Genomic DNA, 23,303 nt, shown 5'->3' on the forward strand with positions numbered 1-23,303 from the left:
CTGGGTACCACATTCAGTTTTTTATCATGCGCTTGCAAAACGCAATGCACCCGCGCGATAAAAACTGAACGCAATGCAATCACAGTAAAAAGTGAACGAATATGTGTGCGCACTGCACCGCAATGCACCCGGGACGCATACAGAGCAAATCCGGGACGCCTGTCTGAAAGAGGCATAAGAGTAATAATCATTTTTCCCTTCATCCTATAACAGCACCAGGAGAGATCCCACAGATAGAGAGTTAGGGTGGGATAACAGCCTGCAGGACCTTACAACCAAAAGAAAAAGGTCAGAAACAGAAGAGAGATCAAGTCTATAGTGCCTATAGAAAGTTACAGCAAAAGACCATGTAGCCACTTTGCAAATATCGTGGATAGACGCATCAGCTCTCTCTGCCCACGATGTAGATACCACTCTTGTGGAGTGCGCCATCCAACCCATAGGTACTGGTTTCTGTAAGGAAAGCTAGACAGATAGCCTGCTTAATCCACCTTCCTATGGAACCTTTGCTAGTAGCCTTTCCTTTATTACAGGCATGCTCAACCTGCAGCCCTCCAGCTGTTGCAAAACTACAACTCCCAGCATGCCCGAACAGCCTACAGCAGGGTATTGTGGGAGTTGTAGTTTTATAACAGCTGGAGGGCCACAGGTTGTGCATGCCTGCTTTATTAGGACCTGAATACTGAACGAACAAGGCACCTGACTTCCTCCATTCCCTAGTAGCATCCAGGTAAGCTAGAACACATCTCCTGGCATCTAAACTCAAACTATTTGACACCTGGGCTTAGTACGAAAGAATCACCTCCTGAGTCTTATGGAAATTCAACACTACTTTAGGAAGGAAATCTGTCTCTGGCCTAAGGACAATTCTATCCTCCTGGATAGAAGTATATGGGGGATTGATGAACAAGGCCTGGATCTTTCCCATCCTCCTAGCGGACATGATTGCTACTAAAAAAGCACATTTAAGAGTCAACATCCTGATAGAGATCTCAAAAATCGGTTCAAAAGGGTCCCTTCACCAAACTCTGCAAAACTAGATTTAAGTCCCAGGGAGGAACTTTCAAAATCCTAGCCGCAATGTCCCTTGCAAGGACTTTACAAAACCTCATGATAAGAGGATGAACAGCTAACCTAATGTCAAACATAAAAACTCTCAAAGCTGAAATCTGGACCTTTATAGTACTAAGGGAAAGAACCTTCTCTAGACCCTTCTGAAGAAAATGCTAACTCCTGGGAATAGAGACTATACTGTGGGACAGGATCAATTCCCAGGAAGGCAAAGAAAGCCTCCCAGGTTCTAGCATAGATCCTGGTGGTTACCGGTGAAGGCCCTTTACCGGAGGGTGGATGACTGGGCCCTGGTTTATTAGGTCTGGGATCTCTGGTAGCACCCAAGGCTCCCTGACTGAAAGAAGTCTCAGCCAAGTGCACCAAGGACGACGGGGCTAAAAAGGTGTTATCATGATCACCAAAGCCCTGTCCTCCCTTATCTTCTTGAGAACCCTGGATAATGACTGAAGAGGACAGAAGGCATAGAGAAGACCTTGGTCCCACGGCTGTAGAAAGGCATCCACTGCCGATGGAAACTCTCCCAGAAAGAGGGGGGGGGGGGGACGTTTCCACCTTCCTGTTGGATCTTGTAGCAAAGAGATCCACCGATGGTTCCCCCCAAAGCTGTACTAGCTGGGAGAAAACCCCCTGATTCAGAGACCTCTCTCTCTGGTATAATTTGTGGCAACTCATAAAATCTGCCTGTCAAATGTCCATTCCTCTGATATGAAGTGCCGACAAAGACAGGATTCTTCCTTCTAGTAAGGAAGAATATCTGAGCAGCTATTTGTTGCAACTATGGACCTGGGCCCTTCCTGACGATTCAGATAAGCTACAACGGAACCATCGTCTGACAAAACTCTTAGATGACGATTCTGGAGCAAGGGTAAAATCTCCTGCAAGGCTAGAAGAACCGCCATCAACTCTTACATTTGAAGAAGCAGCACATATTGATCTGTTCCAAGGGCCCTGCAGAACCCTGCCCTGGACGTGAGCTCCCCAGCCAACTGGACTGGCATCTGTAGTCACTACTATTGGGTCCACAATCTTCAAAGGAACTCCCCTTCCAAGATTGTCTGGATCCAACCACCATTTTAGAGAACTGCATGTCTGTCTGGAAATTGAAATCTTCCCGTCTAACTCCTCTCCCCTTCCTGACCATGTCTGGAGAATCTCTCATTGAAGGCTCCTGGAGTGAGCCTGAGCCCACGGAACCGCTGACATGCCCTTTCTGATAGGCAGAAGGATTCCATAGGTCTACTACTGTCCTTTCTTCTGCCTCCAGAGAAAATCCAGAGAGTGATTTCTGAGATGGACTTCTCCACATTGATTATCCACCCTAGCGAGTTCAGAATGCAGATCACCTGTTCCATCTGGGCGAGACAAGTCTGTTCGGACTGAGCCATGATCAAGAAATCATCTAGATATGGCACAAACAGGATGTCCTTTTCTCTTATATGTCCTGCCATTTCCGCTATGAGTTTTGTGAATATCCGAGGAGCCATGGAAACCCCAAAAGTGTAGCACCTGGAACTAAAAATGCCTCAGACATCCCTGTATCCTGAGTGCCACTCTTAAGAATTTCTGGTGAGCCGGACATATTGTGAGAGGATGATATGCATCCCTGAGGTCCAGGACCACCATAACAGTCCTTATATAGGAGGTCCACTACTGACTTCAATGTCTCCATTTTGAATGTCCTGTATACTAACAACTTGTTTAATCCTTTCAAATTAATGATGGTCCTAAAATCTCCATTTGGCTTTTATTTTTATTTTTTTACAAGAAAAAGGCTGGAGTAGAACCCCATACTTTCTTCTGATGCGGGACATGAGATAAGCACGCCTTTTAGAATAAGCTTCTCCACTTATCTTTCTAGATCCCCCTGAGCCCTCAGGCCCACCTCTGTTACAAAAAAAAAAAAATTCTCAGACAAAATCCCTCCTGTAAAGACTGTAGAATCCAAGCACTTTTGGACCAGGCTGGGAGGAAGTCCAAAAGTCTTCCTCCCACCCTGGCATCAATAGGGGGGTTCATTGTCTTTTTTGGCAGAGGCGGAATTTGGGTTTCCGAACAAGAAACCTTTAGATTTGAGTAAGAAAATTTCCACTTGGAATCTCTTATTCTGTCTCTTCTCTCTACCAGAAAATGTTCTATTCTGGCAAAAGGAGGGATCCTGCTTCCGAAACCTAGTGGGAAATCCTTTCTTCCAATCTCCTGCTTTCTCAAGAATATAATCTAAGGCAGATCCGAACAAGTATTTTCCCCTCAACGGAATATTACATAGCCTTTTCTTAAGCTACTTTCACTTTGTTCCATCATGGACGGATCCGTTCAAAACTGATCCATTTGTATTATCTTTAGCATAGCCAAGACGGATCCGTCTTGAACACCATTAAAAGTCAATGGAGGACAGATCCATTTTCTATGGTGCCAGATTTTATCAGTGAAAACAGATCCATCGCCATAGACTTACATAGTGTGCCAGCACGGATCCGTTTGGGTCAGTTTCATGCAGCGTTTTGGTGTCCGTCTCCAAAGCGGAATGGAGACTTAACTGATGCATTCTGAGCAGATCCTTTTCCATTCAGAATGCATTAGAATGCAAACTGATCCGTTTTGGACCGCTTGCGAGCGCCCTAAACGGATCTCACAAACGGAAAGCCAAAATGAGAGTGTAAAAGTAGACTTAGACGCCACGTCCCCTGACCAATGCTTAAGCCAAAGAGCTCTACATGCCGAATTAGCCAGGGAAGATGAACAAGCAGACAACCTAACAGCATCAGCAGAAGCTTCCACCAGAAAGTCAGCAGCCTTGGCTATAACAGGGATGGCTTCTAATATTGGTCTCTAGGAGTCTTATCCCTAATCTGGTCCTCTAACTGCTTAACCCATAAAATAAGGGCCCTAGCCGTACATGTGGCCGCAATATTTGGTTTAAGGAAATCTCCCGCCGATTCCCAGGTACACCTTAGGAAGCTATCTGCTTTCCTGTCCATGGCGTCTTTAAGCTGCCCTAGATCAATAGGCAAAGACAATCTGCGCAAAACCTTAGCAATTGGCACATCAATTTTCATTGTGCGGTCCCAGAGTATAGAATCCGCGGCGTCAAAAGGGTATTTGCGCTTAACTGACGAGGGAATAAAACTGCGCTCGTCTGGATTCTTCCACTCGTTTATTATCATAGCTGCCGCATTTTTGTGAATGTAAAAAATAAAAATCTTCTGCCTCCCAACCCCTCAAACATTACATCCTCGATATTCATTGTAGCTCTAATGGCTTTCAGAAGTTGATCAGCATCCTGAATGGGGGAAGAACGGTCTACCACCCCTACCCTCCTCCGAGAATGAGTTGGATAGAGCTTCCCCACTTTCTACCGCCAAGGTATTTTCATCTGAACTAGAGCCATCCGAAAAATTATGTACAGAAGATCTGCCTTTGCTTCTATGGGCTTCTTTTTTTAGATTTAAAGGGCATTACCCACTTCTCTAATCAGTTTTTTCATACACTTGAACATTGAGGGTGACTCTTCCACAATAGTGTTTTCTACGCAGGAACAACAGTAGTTTAACATAGGAGGGGGGGGTAATTCAGCTTTACATATCCCACATTCCTTATGCTTTGCCTTCACAGACACCTTCCTGGGTTTATCCTAAAACACAATATGCCATCATACACCCACATGTTAAAAAAAGGGGATGGGGGGGGGGGGGGGAGGAGGAAGAAAAGAAGCCCCTACCGTACATACCCCCCCAACCATACCAAAGGAGCAGGGGTAGACTGTGCCTCTCCAGCATTTTTCATGCTGCCAGAGGTCCAATACACGCCTTGGATCTGGTCCCTCCTGACAAGGATTATCAGACCGCTCTAGCTGGGCTCAAGTGCGGACGGGAGGTGCTTCCTCTACAAACGCATGCGCTCCTGTCCTCTTGCCCAAATGTGCCCCGCGCTACCTGCCTCATACAAAAAAAAAAAAAAGGATCCTCAGGAGGTTTCTAAGGTATGCCACCCTGCCGCTTCCAGTGTCTACAGGGAGCGCGTAGATGTGAACTCACCCAACACGCTTCCCTGCCCAGCCAGCGAATTAACATTGAAACTACTCCCCAGCAAACAGTTTGTAGGAATCCTCCCCCAGGACAAGAAAACTACTGAGGACTGGAGAGGCCCCTCCTTCTTAAATAGCTGTGGGTTTCCTGTCCTGGACGGAGGATCCTCTCTACTAGTGCTGTCATAGGACGAAGGGAAAAATCCATCTGAAAAGCAATTTTGCGCATCTAAAGATTTCTTCACTTTTGGGAAAGGAGGTAGAGCTTTGTGGGAAACCGGATGGGCACCAAGACACCTATTGGGTACCAAACTTGTGTCACCATTCTGGAATACATATCTGTCTCAAAGTAAGTCAACCAATAGTTGGTATAGAGTCAGAAAAGGGTCCATCCCTGCACCAGATTCATCATCCAGCCTGAGCCCCTGTGATAGACCTGGCTCCTTTACACAGACCAATTTTGCAGGCTATTGTCAGGAAGGAAGCGTTGTTTCTCGACAAACGCCTGCTTGTCAGTGAAGGAGACCGTTGCATTTACACCGAGTGATACCCTCCACAGTATGTATGGGCAGCAGACCCCGTTTACACAGCACGATCTGCTACCCCAAAACAATAATTTAGGTGACCGCATTAACAATTACCAGATGAACAACTGTCACTTGTTTATCAGGTAATTGGCAGCAACTTTAAACAACCCAATTTTCGCTAATAAGCATTCATTAGAGAGAGTGTTCACTGGCGACAACCTGCCTGAATATCAGGCAGTGTAAAGGGGCCTTAAAGGGGTTGTCTCACTTCAGTAAGTGGAAATCATCATGTAGAGAAAGTCAATACAAGCCACTTGCTAATATATTGTTATTATCGATATTGCTTCCTTTGCTGGCTAGATTCATTTTTTCCATCACATTATACACTGCTCATTTCCATGGTTACAGATCACCCTACAATCCATCAGTGGTGGTCGTGTTTGCACAATATAGGAAAAAACACTAGCCTATATGCGCTCCCATGGTCCCGACCACCAGAGAGGCTGACGCTTTTTCCTATAGTGTGCAAGCACGGCCACCACTGATGGATTTCAGGGTGGTCTGTAACCATGGAAACAAGCAGTGTGTATAATGTGATGGGAAAATGAATCCAGCCAGCAGAGGAAGCAATATGGACAATCACAATACATTAGTAAGTGCCTTGTATTAACTTTCTCTACATGATAAATGCACCTTACTGAAGTGAGACAACCCCTTTAAGCTTAAGTCATCTTTACGATTAGTACATTTGCGTCAAAAATGACAATTTTTCTAAATTGAATTAGGGAGCTCAGTCCTGCTGTAGACATCAGTAGTTTATTGTCAAATGTTTTAGTTTCAACACATTCAAAATATGGAAACTGAAGTAAAGAGACTATCCAAAAAAGGACTAGATTCTACTGGCATAATGTTTAACACATTACAGCAATAAAGATGGAAAACAAAAATAAAAAAATATTCACCACTGTCCTCTACAGCTAGGTAATCATACTACGCCAATTGTGCTGAAATAGAAGTGCAATGATGATAGGTTACTACAATAAACCAACTGCCCAACACAATGAAAGTGGAAAATGCGGCAATGTTGGATGAGGTACATTTACTGAGCGATTAAGACAATAACACTTAAATGTACACAGTAAAGTAGGTGAACGCTCACCAAGTAAACATTTCAGATGTATAAGGTTTATTCAAGGTATTCAAATATGAAGCAGACTTAAAAGCTTAATGGCTCTGATGCTCCTCTAGTACGGTAGGTTATACTCAGTCCCGTTCTATTTGCCATTAGACAGTTCTGGTTGTGACAGGGGTTAAACACTAACAGAAGAAAAGAAAAAAAAAAGAAAAATCTAAAAAAAATAAAAATAAAATATATAACACGAACTGCTGGCACACTTTCCTGTGGATACATTGGAATGACATGAAAAACCAGTCCAAGCTTTTGCTGTATACTAGGGAATTCAAGTACAATACTTCCAGGTAACAGATTGCAAATGTAAAACTTTTATAACACAAAATATATATATGCATATATAAAATTATAACCATGAGAAATCTGTGTCCCAGAAATGTATGAAATAGTGCAAGACTTGCCATCAAAAAACAGAAGACCTCATGTGACAAAGTAAAAAGGGAAGAAAGGAAAAACCAAAACAAAACCTGACATACGCAAGTTTGAGTTTTGCCTGGTGGACTGGAAAAATACCTTTGTGCACAATCATTAGTTTCAAGAGGCTCAGCAAACAGTTGCATAAGTCAAAAGCAGCATGTTACTCCATGTGCATTTCTCCTAGTACGGCTTCTCAAAGGTTTCCCGCGCTTCCAGAGGCAGCTTTAAGTGTTCACACTTTCTCCTTCAACGTCATCACTGACCATGACTACACCAGGTCGGCATCTTCTGCTACATTGGTCGTTTCATGGAATGTATGCTTATAGGCAGGCGGCTGTGCCAAAACTGTGCAATCCCACAATTTCCACTTGAAGACGTGCATCAAATATTTAAAAGGAAAAAAATAAATAAAAATCCCCAAGGTTATGAGAACTGCATTTCAGGACAGTTTCTTCAATAAAGGAAAATGTGGGGGGGGAATGACAAAAGAAACAATAGTTAAGAAAATGACCCTGTATCAGAATATAAAGAACACACACAGAGCTGCTGCTCGATCATAGGAGCACGGGCAGAATTCCTCTGCTTCCAAGTCCAATGGGATGTGAAGAGGTTAACAGAAAAGTGCGACTGGACGTTAGCGGGGCACCAGATGATCCACTTTATATGCACTTATGGGAGTCACAGTTAGGGCTTCAGAGACAGGACCATTAGTCCTTCTCACACACACTGTATAGCCCCCCCACTATTGGTAGCTGTATACCAATGGTCGTTACGGTGGAACAGAACTTAATAAAAAAAAAATTATAGTAATAATAACTACTGATGTACACGTACTGCAGTTTGGTTAGGCAGATTCCTGAATGTACTGAAGCAGTTTGGCTTTGCAGCACAGTAAATCATTCACTGTACAAAATCACCAGCAAGGACTGGAATGATGTATTCATAGAAGGCACCATCATGCTTATTACATTACCAGAGAACTAAATACAATTGAGTACACTTTGTTAGGTCATTTCACTGTACAAAGCTGGGGGGGGAAAGAAAAAAAAAAAAAAAAGGCTCGGTCAGCAGGCTGGGTCCACGTGAACCAGCCTGCCATCTTGTAGAACAGATGGGCAAGTGCAAGAATTTGTCATTATGAAACCGTTGACTACTTCTGAAGTCGGATCTGTCTGTAGTGGAGATACTTTTTTATAAGCACAGCACAGGTTCTTTGCGTTGATGGACCGCGTGCCATCACCTGACAGACTATTATTCTGTGTTCATGGTAGAAGCTCTTTAGTGGGTGTGAAGCGCAATTAACCGTTCGTTCCTTCATTGACACAGGTTACTACAGGGGAGGGAGGCACAGATTGCACTACTTTTGTTTCCAATAAAGAAACCATAATACTTGCAAAGTGCAACAGAACTGTATTAGGACAGGGGCCTCCAACGTCCATGGAAATACTTGCAGTGCTAATGGTCATCTCCGTCACCGAGTCGGGATGTATAAATTAACATTTTTAAATTTCTGTTGGGGGGAAAAAAAAATAAAAAAATGCGAAAAAACAAACTATGTCAATTGAAAAACAGCAAACAAAAAGATGTTTCCACATCAAGGAACTTATGGGGAAGAAAAGGGAAAAAAAAAAAAAAAAAAAGGCTGTGTCACATTCCAAAGCTAAAAATTAACAAGAATGCAAACACGACGAATAAATGTACCACTGTAGGTTTGACTGTGTTAATGACTGATTTTCAGCGACGTTGGCCAGTGAAACGGCCCTCCATGGATGCTGCTCCTCTGCCTGTATTCAGCTTCTGCACCATTCCACCTCGTGGAGGAGGGCCTCTTCCATCCCTGTCACGCATCATCCCACCCCCAATGATTCCACGGGGTCCTCCTGCACCACGGTCATTGCGACGCAGATCCCTGCGGTCATCCACACCACGAGTTTCTCTTTCACGGGCAGCCCTGGTTTTCTTTTCTTCCACATTCAGTCGGACTTCACCACGGAACATAATTGGCTAGAGAAGGTAACAGAATAAAAGGGAATTCAAGACAATTTAGTACACACGTGCCAGACCAAGTCATTTTCTTGGCTTTTTTTTTTTTTTAAACACTACACAATGAAATGACAGTATTTTTGGTTTAAATTTTTTTTTCCAGGATCCCAATTCATTGTACGGAACATTAAAAGGGGTATTCTGAGACAGTTTTTTTTTCTCATTTCATTACCGGCCCCTTACTGAGACTTTTGCATTGATACTTATTAAAATGTTTACTGAGAGAGCGATATGCTCACTGAATCACGTGCCGTACCTAGTCCACGTCCTAGCAGGTTACAACCCACAATGAACGTGTCCGTCATCATGCAGTGCCAGAGGCTGGTTAGGGGGCGAGATAGTGTTCTTTGCATGTGCTGTAGATATGAAGTGCAGGGGGCAGGCCATTAACGTGTCGGCAGTGATGACTGATGCATTAATTGTGGGTTGTAACCAGGCTCTAGGATCACGTGCACAATGTACGACATGTGATCAAAGAAGCACGAGGAGCATATCATTTTGAACAGGAGCACAGTGCTTACCCAGTAGGCAACTTTGAATAAATATCAATGCAAGATGTGTTAAAAAAAAATATAAAAATAAAATCTCAGAACACCCCTTTAACCACCTCCGGACCGCCTAACGCAGATGTGCAGTCCGGAGGTGGCAGCTCTGCGCAGAGTCACGCATATATGAGTCATCTCGCGAGAGCCGGGATTTCCTGTGAACGCGCGCACACAGGCGCGCGCGCTCACAGGAACGGAGGGTAAGCGAGTGGATCTCCAGCCTGCCAGCGGCGATCGCTCGCTGGCAGGCTGGAGATGTGATTTTTTTAACCCCTAACAGGTATATTAGACGCTGTTTTGATAACAGCGTCTAATATACCTGCTACCTGGTCCTCTGGTGGTCCCTTTTGTTTGGATCGACCACCAGAGGACACAGGTAGCTGTGTAAAGTACCACAAAACACTACCCCCCCCCCCCCCCCGTCACTTATTAACCCCTTATGAACCACTGATCACCCCCCTGTCATTGATCACCCCCCTGTCATTGATCACCCCCCTGTCATTGATCACCCCCCTGTCATTGATCACCCCCCTGTCATTGATCACCCCCCTGTCATTGATCACCCCCCTGTCATTGATCACCCCCCTGTCATTGATCACCCCCCTGTCATTGATCACCCCCCTGTCATTGATCACCCCCCTGTCATTGATCACCCCCCTGTCATTGATCACCCCCCTGTCATTGATCACCCCCCTGTCATTGATCACCCCCCTGTCATTGATCACCCCCCCTGTCATTGATCACCCCCCTGTCATTGATCACCCCCCTGTCATTGATCACCCCCCTGTCATTGATCACCCCCCTGTCATTGATCACCCCCCTGTCATTGATCACCCCCCTGTCATTGATCACCCCCCTGTCATTGATCCATTCAGACGTCCGTATGATTTTTACGGATCCACGGATACATGGATCGGATCCGCAAAACACATGCGGACGTCTGAATGGAGCCTTACAGGGGGGTGATCAATGACAAGGGGGTGATCACCCATATAGACTCCCTGATCACCCCCCTGTCATTGATCACCCCCTGTAAGGCTCCATTCAGACGTCCGCATGCGTTTTGCGGATCCGATCCATGTATCCGTGGATCCGTAAAAAAAAAATCATACGGACGTCTTAATGGAGCCTTACAGGGGGGTGATCACCCCACATAGACTCCCTGATCACCCCCCTGTCATTGATCACCCCCTGTAAGGCTCCATTCAGACATTTTTTTGGGCACAAGTTAGCGGAAATTTGTTTGTTTTTGTTTTTTCTTACTAGGTCTCATATTCCACTAACTTGTGTCAAAAAATAAAATCTCACATGAACTCACCATACCCCTCACGGAATCCAAATGCGTAAATTTTTTTAGACATTTATATTCCAGACTTCTTCTCACGCTTTAGGGCCCCTAAAATGCCAGGGCAGTATAAATACCCCACATGTGGACCCCATTTCGGAAAGAAGACACCCCAAGGTATTCCGTGAGGGGCATATTGAGTCCATGAAAGATTGAAATTTTTGTCCCAAGTTAGCGGAAAGGGAGACTTTGTGAGAAAATACAAAAAAATAAAAAATAAATCAATTTCCGCTAACTTGTGCCAAAAAAAATAATAAAAAAATTCTAGGAACTCGCCATGCCCCTCACGGAATACCTTGGGGTGTCTTCTTTCCAAAATGGGGTCACATGTGGGGTATTTATACTGCCCTGGCATGTTAGGGGCCCGAAAGCGTGAGAAGAAGTCTGGGATCCAAATGTCTAAAAATGCCCTCCTAAAAGGAATTTGGGCCGCTTTGCGCATCTAGGCTGCAAAAAAGTGTCACACATGTGGTATCGCCGTACTCAGGAGAAGTTGGGGAATGTGTTTTGGGGTGTCATTTTACATATACCCATGCTGGGTGAGAGAAATATCTTGGTCAAATGCCAACTTTGTATAAAAAAATTGGAAAAGTTGTCTTTTGCCAAGATATTTCTCTCACCCAGCATGGGTATATGTAAAATGACACGCCAAAACACATTCCCCAACTTCTCCTGAGTACGGCGATACCAGATGTGTGACACTTTATTGCAGACTAGGTGGGCAAAGGGGCGCATATTCCAAAGTGCACCTTTCGGATTTCGCAGGCCATTTTTTACACATTTTGATTGCAAAGTACTTCTCACACATATGGGCCCCTAAATTGCCAGGGCAGTATAACTACCCCACAAGTGACCCCATTTTGGAAAGAAGACACCCCAAGGTATTCCGTGAGGGGCATGGCGAGTTCCTAGAATTTTTTATCGCAAGTTAGTGGAATATGACACTTTGTAAGAAAAAAAAAAAAAAATCATCATTTTCCGCTAACTTGTGACAAAAAATAAAAAGTTCTATGAACTCACTATGCCCATCAGCGAATACCTTAGGGTGTCTACTTTCCGAAATGGGGTCATTTGTGGGGTTTTTCTACTGTCTGGGCATTGTATAACCTCAGGAAACATGACAGGTGCTCGGAAAGTCAGAGCTGCTTCAAAAAGCGGAAATTCACATTTTTGTACCTTAGTTTGTAAACGCTATAACTTTTACCCAAACCATTTTTTTTTTGCCCAAACATTTTTTTTTTATCAAAGACATGTAGAATAATAAATTTAGCGAAAAATTTATATATGGATGTCGTTTTTTTTTTTTGCTAAATTTTACAGCTGAAAGTGAAAAATGTCATTTTTTTTGCAAAAAAATCGTAAAATTTCGATTAATAACAAAAAAAAAGTAAAAATGTCAGCAGCAATAAAATACCACCAAATAAAAGCTCTACTAGTGAGAAGAAAAGGAGGTAAAATTCATTTGGGTGGTAAGTTGCATGACCGAGCGATAAACGGTGAAAGTAGTGTAGTGCAGAAGTGTAAAAAGTGGCCTGGTCATTAAGGGGGTTTTAGCTAGCAGGGTTAAAGTGGTTAAATTGAGCCACAGAGAAAATTGGCTGGGTAATGCTTTTTTTTTTTTTTTTTTTTTTTTTTTCCTTTCAAATTGTGTGTAAAGGAGGACTTACAAGTTATCAGTCACATTTGTGGGAAAGTCTTTGTTCTTATAGACATGTGCAGCTGCAGTATTTGCTAAAAGTAATAATGAATAAGGGAACCCTAAGATCATTTCATAAATTGGTATAAACTGAACTTTACCTGTCGTGAAACAGATCTTTAAGCAAGACTTTTTGTTTTTTTTATATTACTTTAGTTATTTAAAGGGCTTCTGTCACCCCCATTGTGCAATTTTCATTAGCTGACATTAGCCATTTGCTAATGTCAGCTGAGTGCAATAATACATGTCCTACCTTTGTCTGTGGCTTATTTCTTGTAAAAATCATACTTTTTATCACATGCAAATTTCTTCACTACCAGCAAGTTGGGTATGTACTTGCTGGTAGCCGCCGCATCTGCCGCTTCTAGACACGCCCCATCTCCTCTTGATAGACAGGGCCAGCGAACGCTCTCCTCCTCCTTCTGGCCCCATCTGCTGCTGAATTCCCGTGCCTGCGCCATAAAGGTTTCCTCGAACGACGCAGGCGTACTGAGTGAAGGACGCGCGCTTGCCAGCTCCTTCCTCATCGCGGCTGCGCCGATTACGTCACACTACACCCGGAAGAGAAGACTGCCGACATCAGCGATAATCAGCAGTCTTCTAATCCGGGTGTAGTGTGGCGTAATCAGCGCACTGAGGAAGGAGCTGGCAAGCGCGCGTCCTTCACTCAGTACGCCTGTGCCGATCAAGGAACATTATGGCGGAGGTGCTGGAATTCAGCAGCAGACGGGCCAGCGGGAGGAGAGTGCTCGCTGGCCCTGTCTATCAAGAGGAGAAGGGGAGTGTCTAGCAGCGGCAGATGCGGCGGCTACCAGCAAGTACACGCTCAACTTGCTGATAGTGAAGAAATCTGCATATGATAAAAGTATGATTTTTACAAGAAATACGCCACAGACAAAAGGTAGGACATGTATGATTGCACTCAGCTGACATTAGCAAATGGCTAATGCCGGCTAATCAAAATTGCACAATGGGGGGTGACAGAAGCCCTTTAAAAGAATGTTCTATAAAGCATTCAAATAGATACATACTTTTGCAAGCAAAATCCTTTGAACTGGTTCAGAATCATCAAACACGACAAAGCCAAAGTTGGGAAGCTTCCCTCCAACACCTTTGGTATTAATGCGTAGTTCCATCACATTTCCATAACCTGCAAAAGTTCATGACAATCAAATTGTTGGTATAGAGAAGTAAAAGAGTTTTATCAGGAAAGAAGGACAGCACATGCAGGATTTAAGCTGCAATACGCATCAGAAGTGCAAGCTCACGTTTATGATAAAATAAAAAGCTGATTAACATTACAAACAATGTACTGTTCCTAAGTTATAGACCGTTTACTACTGGATACAGTAGAAAGGCTGCAGGAAGAAACAACCTTTTTTTGAATAAGATTCTTATTGAAGATTTTCCATTTTAACAACAAAAGACAGAACACTGTCCCCCCCCCCATTCCCCCCAACATATCCCATGGGACAAGAGAAAGTGTAAAGTATCACAACGTAATATGCGATAAAACATTTCCGTAATTTTACATATCACAGTACTTTAACTCATAATCGTGCAGCTGTGAACAATGTGTTACATTCTAGATGAGTATGTGGATATGCAGAAGTATACAAAAGATCCTCCGTTTTCCCGAGACCCTCCAAATAAATTATCCCACGTACTTTTATGTATTCTCTCTGCCCCCCCATTCCATTCTTTACTAATCATCCCTCATTCACTCCCTCTCTCATACCTTTACATCTGTAGATTGTAGTGTTGAATCCATAGTGACCATATCTTTTCAAACTTCTTTAGACAGTTCCTTTTTTGGTATACATAGTTCTCCAAACTAATCAGCACGTGTATTTTTTTTCCAATTCTTCCACTGATGGCGGTTGTCTACTTAACCAGTGAAATGCTATTACTTTCCTAGCCTGATACAATACTCTAATGATAGCTAATCTTTTCTCCGGCAGTGAATTTGGAATATTCACACATCCTAACATACATTCCGTCACTTTCATACTGGAGTTCAACATCAAAAACTGTTTTCACCAATTTACCTACCCCCACCCAGTATCTCCTCAGCCTAGGGCAGTTCCACATCAAGTGAATGAGATCTGCGTTCGCTACATCGCACCTCGGGCAGCAAATCGTCACTCCTGTACCCCATTTTTTTTCATCAGAACCGGAGTTTTATATACTCTGTGTAGTAACAAGAGCTGAGACACCCTTTGAGCCTCACTAACCGCAACTTGAGTAAAATCCTCCAGGACAGCATCCCATTGTTCCTCCGTTAAGTCAGGGGCATCCCTCTTCCATTTATCATACAGCTGGAATTGTTGCTTCTTAAACTGCGCTTCCACTTGATTTTACCTCCACTTGATTTTACCAGGTCTACTAACTATTTTTTCTGGTTGTAGATATAAATAGAATTGGGACTTCTGCAGCCCAAAATACTGCTGCAGACTAGAGAATTCTTTAAGTAAGTTATTATCAAACAATTGACCCATATACTTCAGTCCTAAAGTATTCCATACCTTTACCCCACTAACCTTGTTTACCTCAGTATACATAAAATTCGGCCATATAGGAGTGATATCTGAGTAGCCTTGAATACCTATGATTTCTCTGGCCTTCCACCATGTGTTGTGAATAGAATGAAGTATCCTAAGTGCACTACCCTTTGCATGAAAAGTACCCTCCTCCAGAGCAGATCTCAGGTAAGAAACAACCTTAAAAGGGCTTTCACCGCTAGGAACGGTGAAGAGAGGCTCACTAAATCAGTTTAATACACTGCCACTTCCAGCAAAGTGCACCTCCCCACCAGTCTGTGATGCAGAAGAGGTCTCCTTATACAGCTGCATCCAACGGCCTCTGCCATCTTGGACTGTTGAGAAAGCGATAGGCTGCAGCTGTCACATATGGTATAAGTGTACATCACCACTGCAGCCACGTAAACAAAAGACCAGCAGGGAGGACTGGAACACGGCAATGATACTGGGACGATTCTACCAAAATCACTTTGGAATATTTAGCAACAATGGCGAGTGCAATATAAACATATTTTAGTTATGAAATGTATTTTCACTTAACACAAAAGTTACTCACTCATAAAAAATTCCTTCAGTTCACTTTCATCAATATCATGAGGTAAGTTCCCAACAAAGAGCTGGTGACTGTCAGGGTAGCGGAACATACGGCGGTTATCAGAATCTCCCTGTTCTGTGTCACCTCGACCTGTCATCAGAATCAAAGATCATTTAACAATTTTATTTTTGAAGAATCCCCATCATTACTTGGGCCTTAAAAGTGTTGACCGACCCACACACTTAAAATGAATGAAGGACCGGAATAAGTTTAACTAAAGAAAGCCACTTACATGTTAAAGTTCTTTGTTCCAACGATGAGGGTCCAGTCCCCTGAGCCCCCTCCCCATACCTAACCACTTAGAAGTCGTGCTCAATAGCACCATCTTAAGGGGGTTAACCTGCCAGTACCCGAGCCATTTCAGATCACACCCATTGCAGGAGCCCAGCTGTGTTCTCTGGTGCCGAGCCCAACGTTGTACTTTTAAGAACTGCTGCCAGTGCCATACTATTATGGTTGTGGATGTTAAAGTGTTGAACTGAGCCCCCATTTAACATGATGTGCTTATAAGCACATTCTGAGATGCAGGATGATGTGGATTAACTCTACCCTTTACTCTTCACTGCCCTTACAGTTCCGGAATATATTGGATAACACCGACAGCATTGTGTCAGTGTTACCCAATACATTCCAGAACTGTAAGGGTTACATAGTATTATAAATCAATATCATGCTATGCGACCCTGGGAGTGATGGATGTTCAGGATGGAAGCGGTCTCATACTTACGCTGCAAGTCTGAAACGTAACACTCTTTTACGTGAAACCAGCCTTAGGGAAATAGGAGGGCCTCTCTATCCTCCTCTCCTTCAATTTATCAGCACAACCCACTATCCCCCCTTCCTCTAGGGAGGCTGCTTGAACTTGGAATATCCCAGGTTGTGTAGCAGCTAGACATGGCCATCTTTAAAACAAAACCTGGATTACATCTAAGCTCACAGGATCGCACTGCTAGCTGCTCTTCAAGCTTTAGAAAATCAGTGTTATCTGCTACACAGCCTGAGATCCAGCCATCAGTAGCAAGGATGTTGGAGATATGCCCTTGGCTACTGAAATGCCACCTTGAAAAGACATAAAAGATACATTCTTGGCAGGGAAAGGGCTAAGGAGCACTCTAAATCTATAGTTGTGCAAAATAAAAATATCCTAGAGTCACCATTTTTTGCGAACCACTACACCCAAAAAGCTAAAAACAACTGTCAGGCATGGCAAACCTGCAAGATCAGGCGAACAGACGCTTTATAGGTTTAATGGTGGTAAATCTCAACTAAATCTTATCCCATCTAGATTGGGACTTGCAGCCGTAGATTGGGACATGTAGTAATTTCACTCCGGCCGCCTCTCTGCATGTTTGCCGTGCTGCTGCCGGAACTCCGGCCCGCCCCCATTATAGTCAACTGGGCCAGAGTGGTAGTCCAGGGGCACGTGTGTACTAGCGGCAGCACAGATCCGACAGGCTGTTCACTCGCCGGAAGAGACTGCCGGAGTTCCTTGCCGCTAGTGTGAAAGTAGCCCAAGTCAATCTTGCATTGAAAAGGATTTGGGGATTCAGTCTTACAACTACAGCAACTATAATAAAACCCAAATCCTGTAACAATGTAAAATATAGACGTACATCATATAAGAACATAGGGCTGCAAAATACACATTATGTTTACCTGTCCTCAGGCCCCTTGGCTGAAATGATGGGCGCTCCCGTGGACGCTGTTCCCGTGTACGAAGAGGCTGTACTTGAAGTTCTGGTTTACCTTCAGGACGTGTCTACATATAACCACAAAAAGTTTAATTAGCTACATTTCTTAACCAAATACCATATGTGTGTGGGCCATATTAACTGATAAGTGAAAGAATTCTAAGTTCCCATTAAAAAGGGGTATAAAGAACTTCAAATAGAACACTTGTTTTAAAATCACTCAGTCAGAACAAATCTGGACAACATCTGCATGGAGGTTGTGTGTTGTGTGGACTTTTTCCCATACTCCAAAAGAGACACTAATAGGGAACTCAGATTGTGAGCCCCACTGGGGACAGCTTGATGTTAATGTCTGTAAAGCTGTGGAATATGTCAGCACTATAAAGTGCATAAAATAAATAAAATGTTATAAAAAAAATAAAAAACTATTTCAACCTCATTTCAATCAGACTATGTCAATGACTACGTCTACTGAACATCAGGCGTTTAAAGAACAGATCAATTACATAACCAAAATGGCCACAGTTCAATTACCTGTGAGGCAGGAGCTTTTATTACGTGGGGTGGAATTCCCGATGATGGGAGAGTCCCACTGGGAGGCAGGTTTTTACTGGTCACTGATGCCCACGAAAAAGCCTACAGAAAACGATGAATGCTAAAAGCTTAGGAAAATGTACACTTCATTCTATTTGGATCAGTGACAAAAACAACTAAGTAAATATACCTAGGACAAACACTGGAACAATATAGATTTACTGCAGCAAAATGAATTAAACCAAAAAACAGTAAAATGAACAGTTCAGGGTTTTTTTGGGCTACAATTCTGCATGTAGACAGTCCTGTGGGATATAAGATTTCGAGGGCCGTCCCTAAATCATTTTTATTTTGGCTCATTACATCAATAGGAGACCAACAGATAGGCTTTTCACCACCAGGAGGTTACAACTGCAGATAAACTGGCGTAACGCCAGAGCTCATTTGAAGTGTAGGCCATTTAGGCACTAAATATAATGTAGGTTTAGCAAGTGCAGACCACTGCTAATCAGTGTTTTATGACAACCCCCTAAATACACTGACTGCATGGCACTGGACCAAGCAAGAGATAATAAAGCCATGCATGGCAATATAAACTATAATAAATTACAAAAACAAAATAGATATAGTTTTCAACGTGGATATAAAAATGGAGAGAAATCACACTGGTCACAACACCTATCCAAGGAACAGCTGCAGTACATGAGAATGTCAGACCTGTCGATGGCAAAGGCTCTGTGGTTCCAGTGTCGCAACGTTTTTAATTACTGTGCAAGTCTAGTAGTTGCAAGTTAAAAAAAAAATAATTGCATGATCCATTCACAGCATGAAATCATTGGTCCATTGTGACCACGGGAATGTTGGAAAAAAAGTTATAGGCAGTTAAAGAGACCCTATCTTCAGAAAAGATTTTCTTCATAGGGTACAGTCCTCACTAGAATAGGGAAAGTATGACAGCTGTATTGTACTCTTGATAGGCCTAGGCAAACATGCCCACTGAAGAGCACTACACGTATCAGTGTGATTCTCTAATGTAATCACTCATCCCCTTCCTTCTCTAGTAGGAGTCAATGGTCTGACTGAGAAAAACGAGCAAGACTGTCTGGCGTTTTACAAATCCTAACAAAGGAGGAAGTCAAGAGTCAGGACAGTATGTAGAATACATGGAGCGACTTCCATAACCTATATCCAAAAAACCATGCACCCCATTACATGGAACAAAATCACATATAGGCCGTTAATACATGATAAAACCAGATTTTTGTACTTGCCGTAAAATCTGTTTCTCTTCATTGGGGGGGGGGGGGGGGGGGGGGGGGACGGGACAGGCGTGACCTTGGGTCTAGCTGTTGCTGCTAGGAGGAGACACTAAGCACAAAGTGGTGAGCTCCTCCTCTTCAGCTATACCCTTCCTACAGGGACCAAGCTATATCAGTTAGTGCTAAAGCAAGACAAAAAGAAAAATCATACCATGTACAAACCCAGAACCACACAGGCCAGAAAAGGCACATAAACAAGAGAATGGGTGGGAGCTGTGTCCCCCAGTGAACGGAAAAGAAAAACAGATTTTACGGTAAGTACAAAAATCTAAATTTTCTCATCCGTATCATTGAGGGGACATAGGTTTGACCTTAGGAGATTACAGAGCAGTCGCCGGGGTGGGCCTAACAAGAAACCCTCCTGTCCCAGACATGAGTCAGCAGATACAAAAAGGTGTGTACCCTATGAAACTTGGAAAAAGGCGTGCAAAGACGACCAGGTCGCCACCTTGCATACCTGAAGGGCCGAAGCCCCGTGATGCACCGCCCACGAGGCACCCACTGCCTGAGCAGAATAAGCAGTCACTCGGAAGGGCGGGCCCTGGTCCTTAAGGCAGTACACTTCTACAATAGCCAAACGAATCTATCGGGAAATGGAAGTCTTCTACGCTGCCAGCCCCCGTCTCAGCCCTTCTGGAATAACAAACAGGGAATCTGTCCGCCAGAAAGATGCCGTCTAGGACAGATGGACTTGAATGGCCCGTACCAAATACAGAGTACTGAGCAACTGCTCTCGAGGATGAGACGAGTACAGACAAAATGAAGGGAGAATAATCTCCTCATTTAGATGGAATGCCAACACCACCTTCGGAAGGAAGGACTGAACAGGACGAAGCTCATCCTGATGGAGGATCAGGAAAGGCAACGGGCATGACAGAGCCACAAGTTCTGAAACCCTATGGATAGAAGTGATTGCAACCAAAAAAGCCATCTTGTAAGACAGGAAGCAAAGACACCTGCTGCAAAGGCTCAAACGGTGAAGACTGAAGAGCGTTGAGTACTAGATTAAGATCCCAAGGATTCAACGAAGGACAGAAAGGGGGCGCAGCATGCACTACGCCCTGCAGAAAAGTCAGAACCGCCGAAAGCGAAGTTAAATTCCGCTAAAAAAGAATGGAGAGAGCTGACCCAAGTTCATGCCCCACTGCAGGAAAGCCAAGAGTCGCAGCAAAGAGAACTGAACGGGAGACCGCTGATGCCGCTCGCACCAACTTAAGTAGGACTTCCAGGTCCGGTGGTGGATCCGGGAAGATGGCTTCCTGGCACAAATCATGGTCTGGACCACGGCATCCGAGAACCCCCGGGCCTTTAGTACGGCGGCTTCAACAGCCATGCCGTTAAATGTAGCAACCCTAAAATCGGGTGGAAGATGCCAGGGTTCCAGCTGTCCGGCGTTTTCTGCCCCCCTGGCTCCAGCCGGATCACCAGTTTGTGTGCGGTCCCTTGGGGAGGGATGCTACACCGGGCTCATTAATGGGCTCTTCCAAGGATTCTTCTACTCCATTGCTGGAAACATCAGCAGGAAATACTTCAATTACTCTTACCGGTAATATGTCTTCCATGACCCCATGACAGCACCTGTGAGAGATCCTCCCCCTTCCGGACAGGAAACAGGAACTTGTCAGCTCTTTAAATTGGTCCACTGCCTTCCACCACTCAGTATTTGACAAGATTCCTGGGACCAGCAATACACCTATATATAGTGAAACTAAGAATACAAGCAAAAAACAAACCAGAAAAAAACTGCACCAAATATATGCCAGGCATATCTCTTCTTTGGCACAATACTAAAATATAGATTTCTCTTTTTTAATTTTTTTTATATATATATATATATATCTATATACACACACTTTTTTTTTTTTAGGGAGGGAATTATGTAGGTACTGTCATGGGCTCATGGAAAACATTACCAGTAAGAGTAATTGAAGTATTTCCATTACGCCCCATAACAGCACCTGTAAGAGACTAGACTTACTATTAGGGAGGGACTACAGCCTGCAGCACCTTTCTCCCAAAATACATATCCTGTACAGATGAAAGGTCCAACCTGTAGTACTTATAAAACGTAGAGGGGGAACTCCACGTTGCTGCCCTACAGATTTGCTCAATGGTAGCGCACCCTTTTTCTGCCCAGGAAGAGGCTACTGCCCTGGTGGAATGAGCTGAAATAAATAAATAAATAAATAAATGGTACCTGGCAATCTGATTGCAAATATGTCAGACCTATCGCTCTCTTGATCCACCTGGCTAAGGTACGGCTTGTGACTTTCGAGCCTCTGTTCTGACCCTGAAACTGAACAAAGTTGTGGGGTTTTCCTAAAGCCCTTCGTAGCCTCTAAATATGCACAGACACACCTTCTGACGTCTAAAGCATGAAAGGACCTTTCCCCCCCTCGTTCTTTGGGTCCTGACAAAAGGAAGGAAGAACTATTTCCTGAGATTTATTGAATACTGAAACTACTTTGGGCAGGAATGCAGGATCCGGTTCGAATACAATTCTATCCTCCAGAATCCGAGTATATGGTGGGGAAGATGACAAAGTGGATAGTTCTACTCGTCTGGCGGATGAAATGGCCACTAAAAATACAGTTTTATAGGACAGCATCTTTAAAGGGATGTCCTCAAGGGGCTCAAACAGAGCCTTGGTTAGAGCGGATAGAACCAGGTTAAGGTCCCACGGGGCTGATTTAGATTTAACTGTAGGACATAGTCTAGAGGAACCCTTAATAAACCTTTTGACCCAAGGATGAGTAGCTAACCTAAAGTCAAATAGAGCACTCAGTGCCAAGACCTGGACCTTGAGAGTGCTGGGTTTAAGTTTTTTGTTAAGGCTTTCCTGTAAAAAATAAAAAATTTAATTAAAAAGGGATGTTGGGCGAGTTCAAGTCTAGGCCTGGCCCTGCAAACCAAAGGAAGGCCTTCCATACCCTCAGATAGATCTCGGAGGTGACCTTTTTCCTACTGGCTAGAAGAGTCCCAATGACTTGTTCTGATAGGCCTCTAGACCTGAAGAATGTCCTCTCAAAATCCAGGCTGTCAGGTGGAGGTTCTTTACTTCTGGATGATGTAGAGGGCCGATATAATAAGTCCTGTCTTTCTGGAAGTATCCAGGGATCGGCTATTGATAGTCTCCTCAACCAGGCAAACCAGACTCTTCTTGGCCAAAATGGTGCCATTAGTATCACTGTTGCCTTCTCCCCCCTGATCTTCTGGATCACTCTGTGCAATAGGCTGATGGGAGGAAACGCATAGACTAGGCCCTTCCCCCATGGCTGTGAGCGCATCTGTGCCTATAGTCTGATCCTCCCTGCTCAGAGAGAAAATAAAAAAAATTAAAAAAAAACACCCTTTTGCACTTTGTTCTCTAGCAAGGCAAATACATCTATTGTGGGAGATCCCCATAGGGCCTCCATTTGGTGAAATACCTCCTGATTCAGACACCAATTCGCCTAGCTGAATCTGTGTCTGCTGAGAGTCCGCCTGGTGATTCTCTGAGCCTTTCAAATGAACTGCTGAGAGAGAAAGATCTTTCCCCTGTATTAGCAAGATCCTGGATGCTAGCTGCATTAGTTGAGATCTTGACCCTCCTTGTTTGTTGATATAAGCTACCACCAAGGCGTTGTCGGATAGGATCCCGACATGTTTTCGAGGTAATGATGGGAGACTTTCCTTTAATGCGCACAGGACTGCTCTTAACACCCTGGCAATTTGGGACTGGGCACTCTGGGTTTTTGACAAAGAGCCTTGGAAAAAAACCA

General features: G+C 43.8%; 1 protein-coding gene across 3 annotated transcripts in view; it reads right to left on the bottom strand.

Moving 5' to 3' along the window:
• Window positions 1–6,425: 6,425 nt before the first annotated feature.
• The window catches only part of G3BP2 (G3BP stress granule assembly factor 2), a 51,875-nt gene continuing 34,997 nt past the window's right edge, over window positions 6,426–23,303 (bottom strand). For 2 of the 3 annotated variants that reach the window (XM_044303126.1, XM_044303137.1), the window contains exons 8-12: window positions 18,224–18,325; window positions 17,655–17,757; window positions 15,960–16,088; window positions 13,895–14,013; window positions 6,426–9,238 (exon numbers count right to left, since the gene is read on the bottom strand). In XM_044303126.1, coding sequence (XP_044159061.1) covers window positions 8,969–9,238; window positions 13,895–14,013; window positions 15,960–16,088; window positions 17,655–17,757; window positions 18,224–18,325 — 723 coding nt within the window. In that variant the 3' untranslated portion in view covers window positions 6,426–8,968. The remainder of the gene's footprint in view (window positions 9,239–13,894; window positions 14,014–15,959; window positions 16,089–17,654; window positions 17,758–18,223; window positions 18,326–23,303) is intronic. The other variant, XM_044303148.1, reaches the window with a different exon arrangement.

This window comes from Bufo gargarizans, chromosome 1, assembly GCF_014858855.1.
Source record: "Bufo gargarizans isolate SCDJY-AF-19 chromosome 1, ASM1485885v1, whole genome shotgun sequence".
Classification (NCBI taxonomy): domain Eukaryota; kingdom Metazoa; phylum Chordata; class Amphibia; order Anura; family Bufonidae; genus Bufo; species Bufo gargarizans.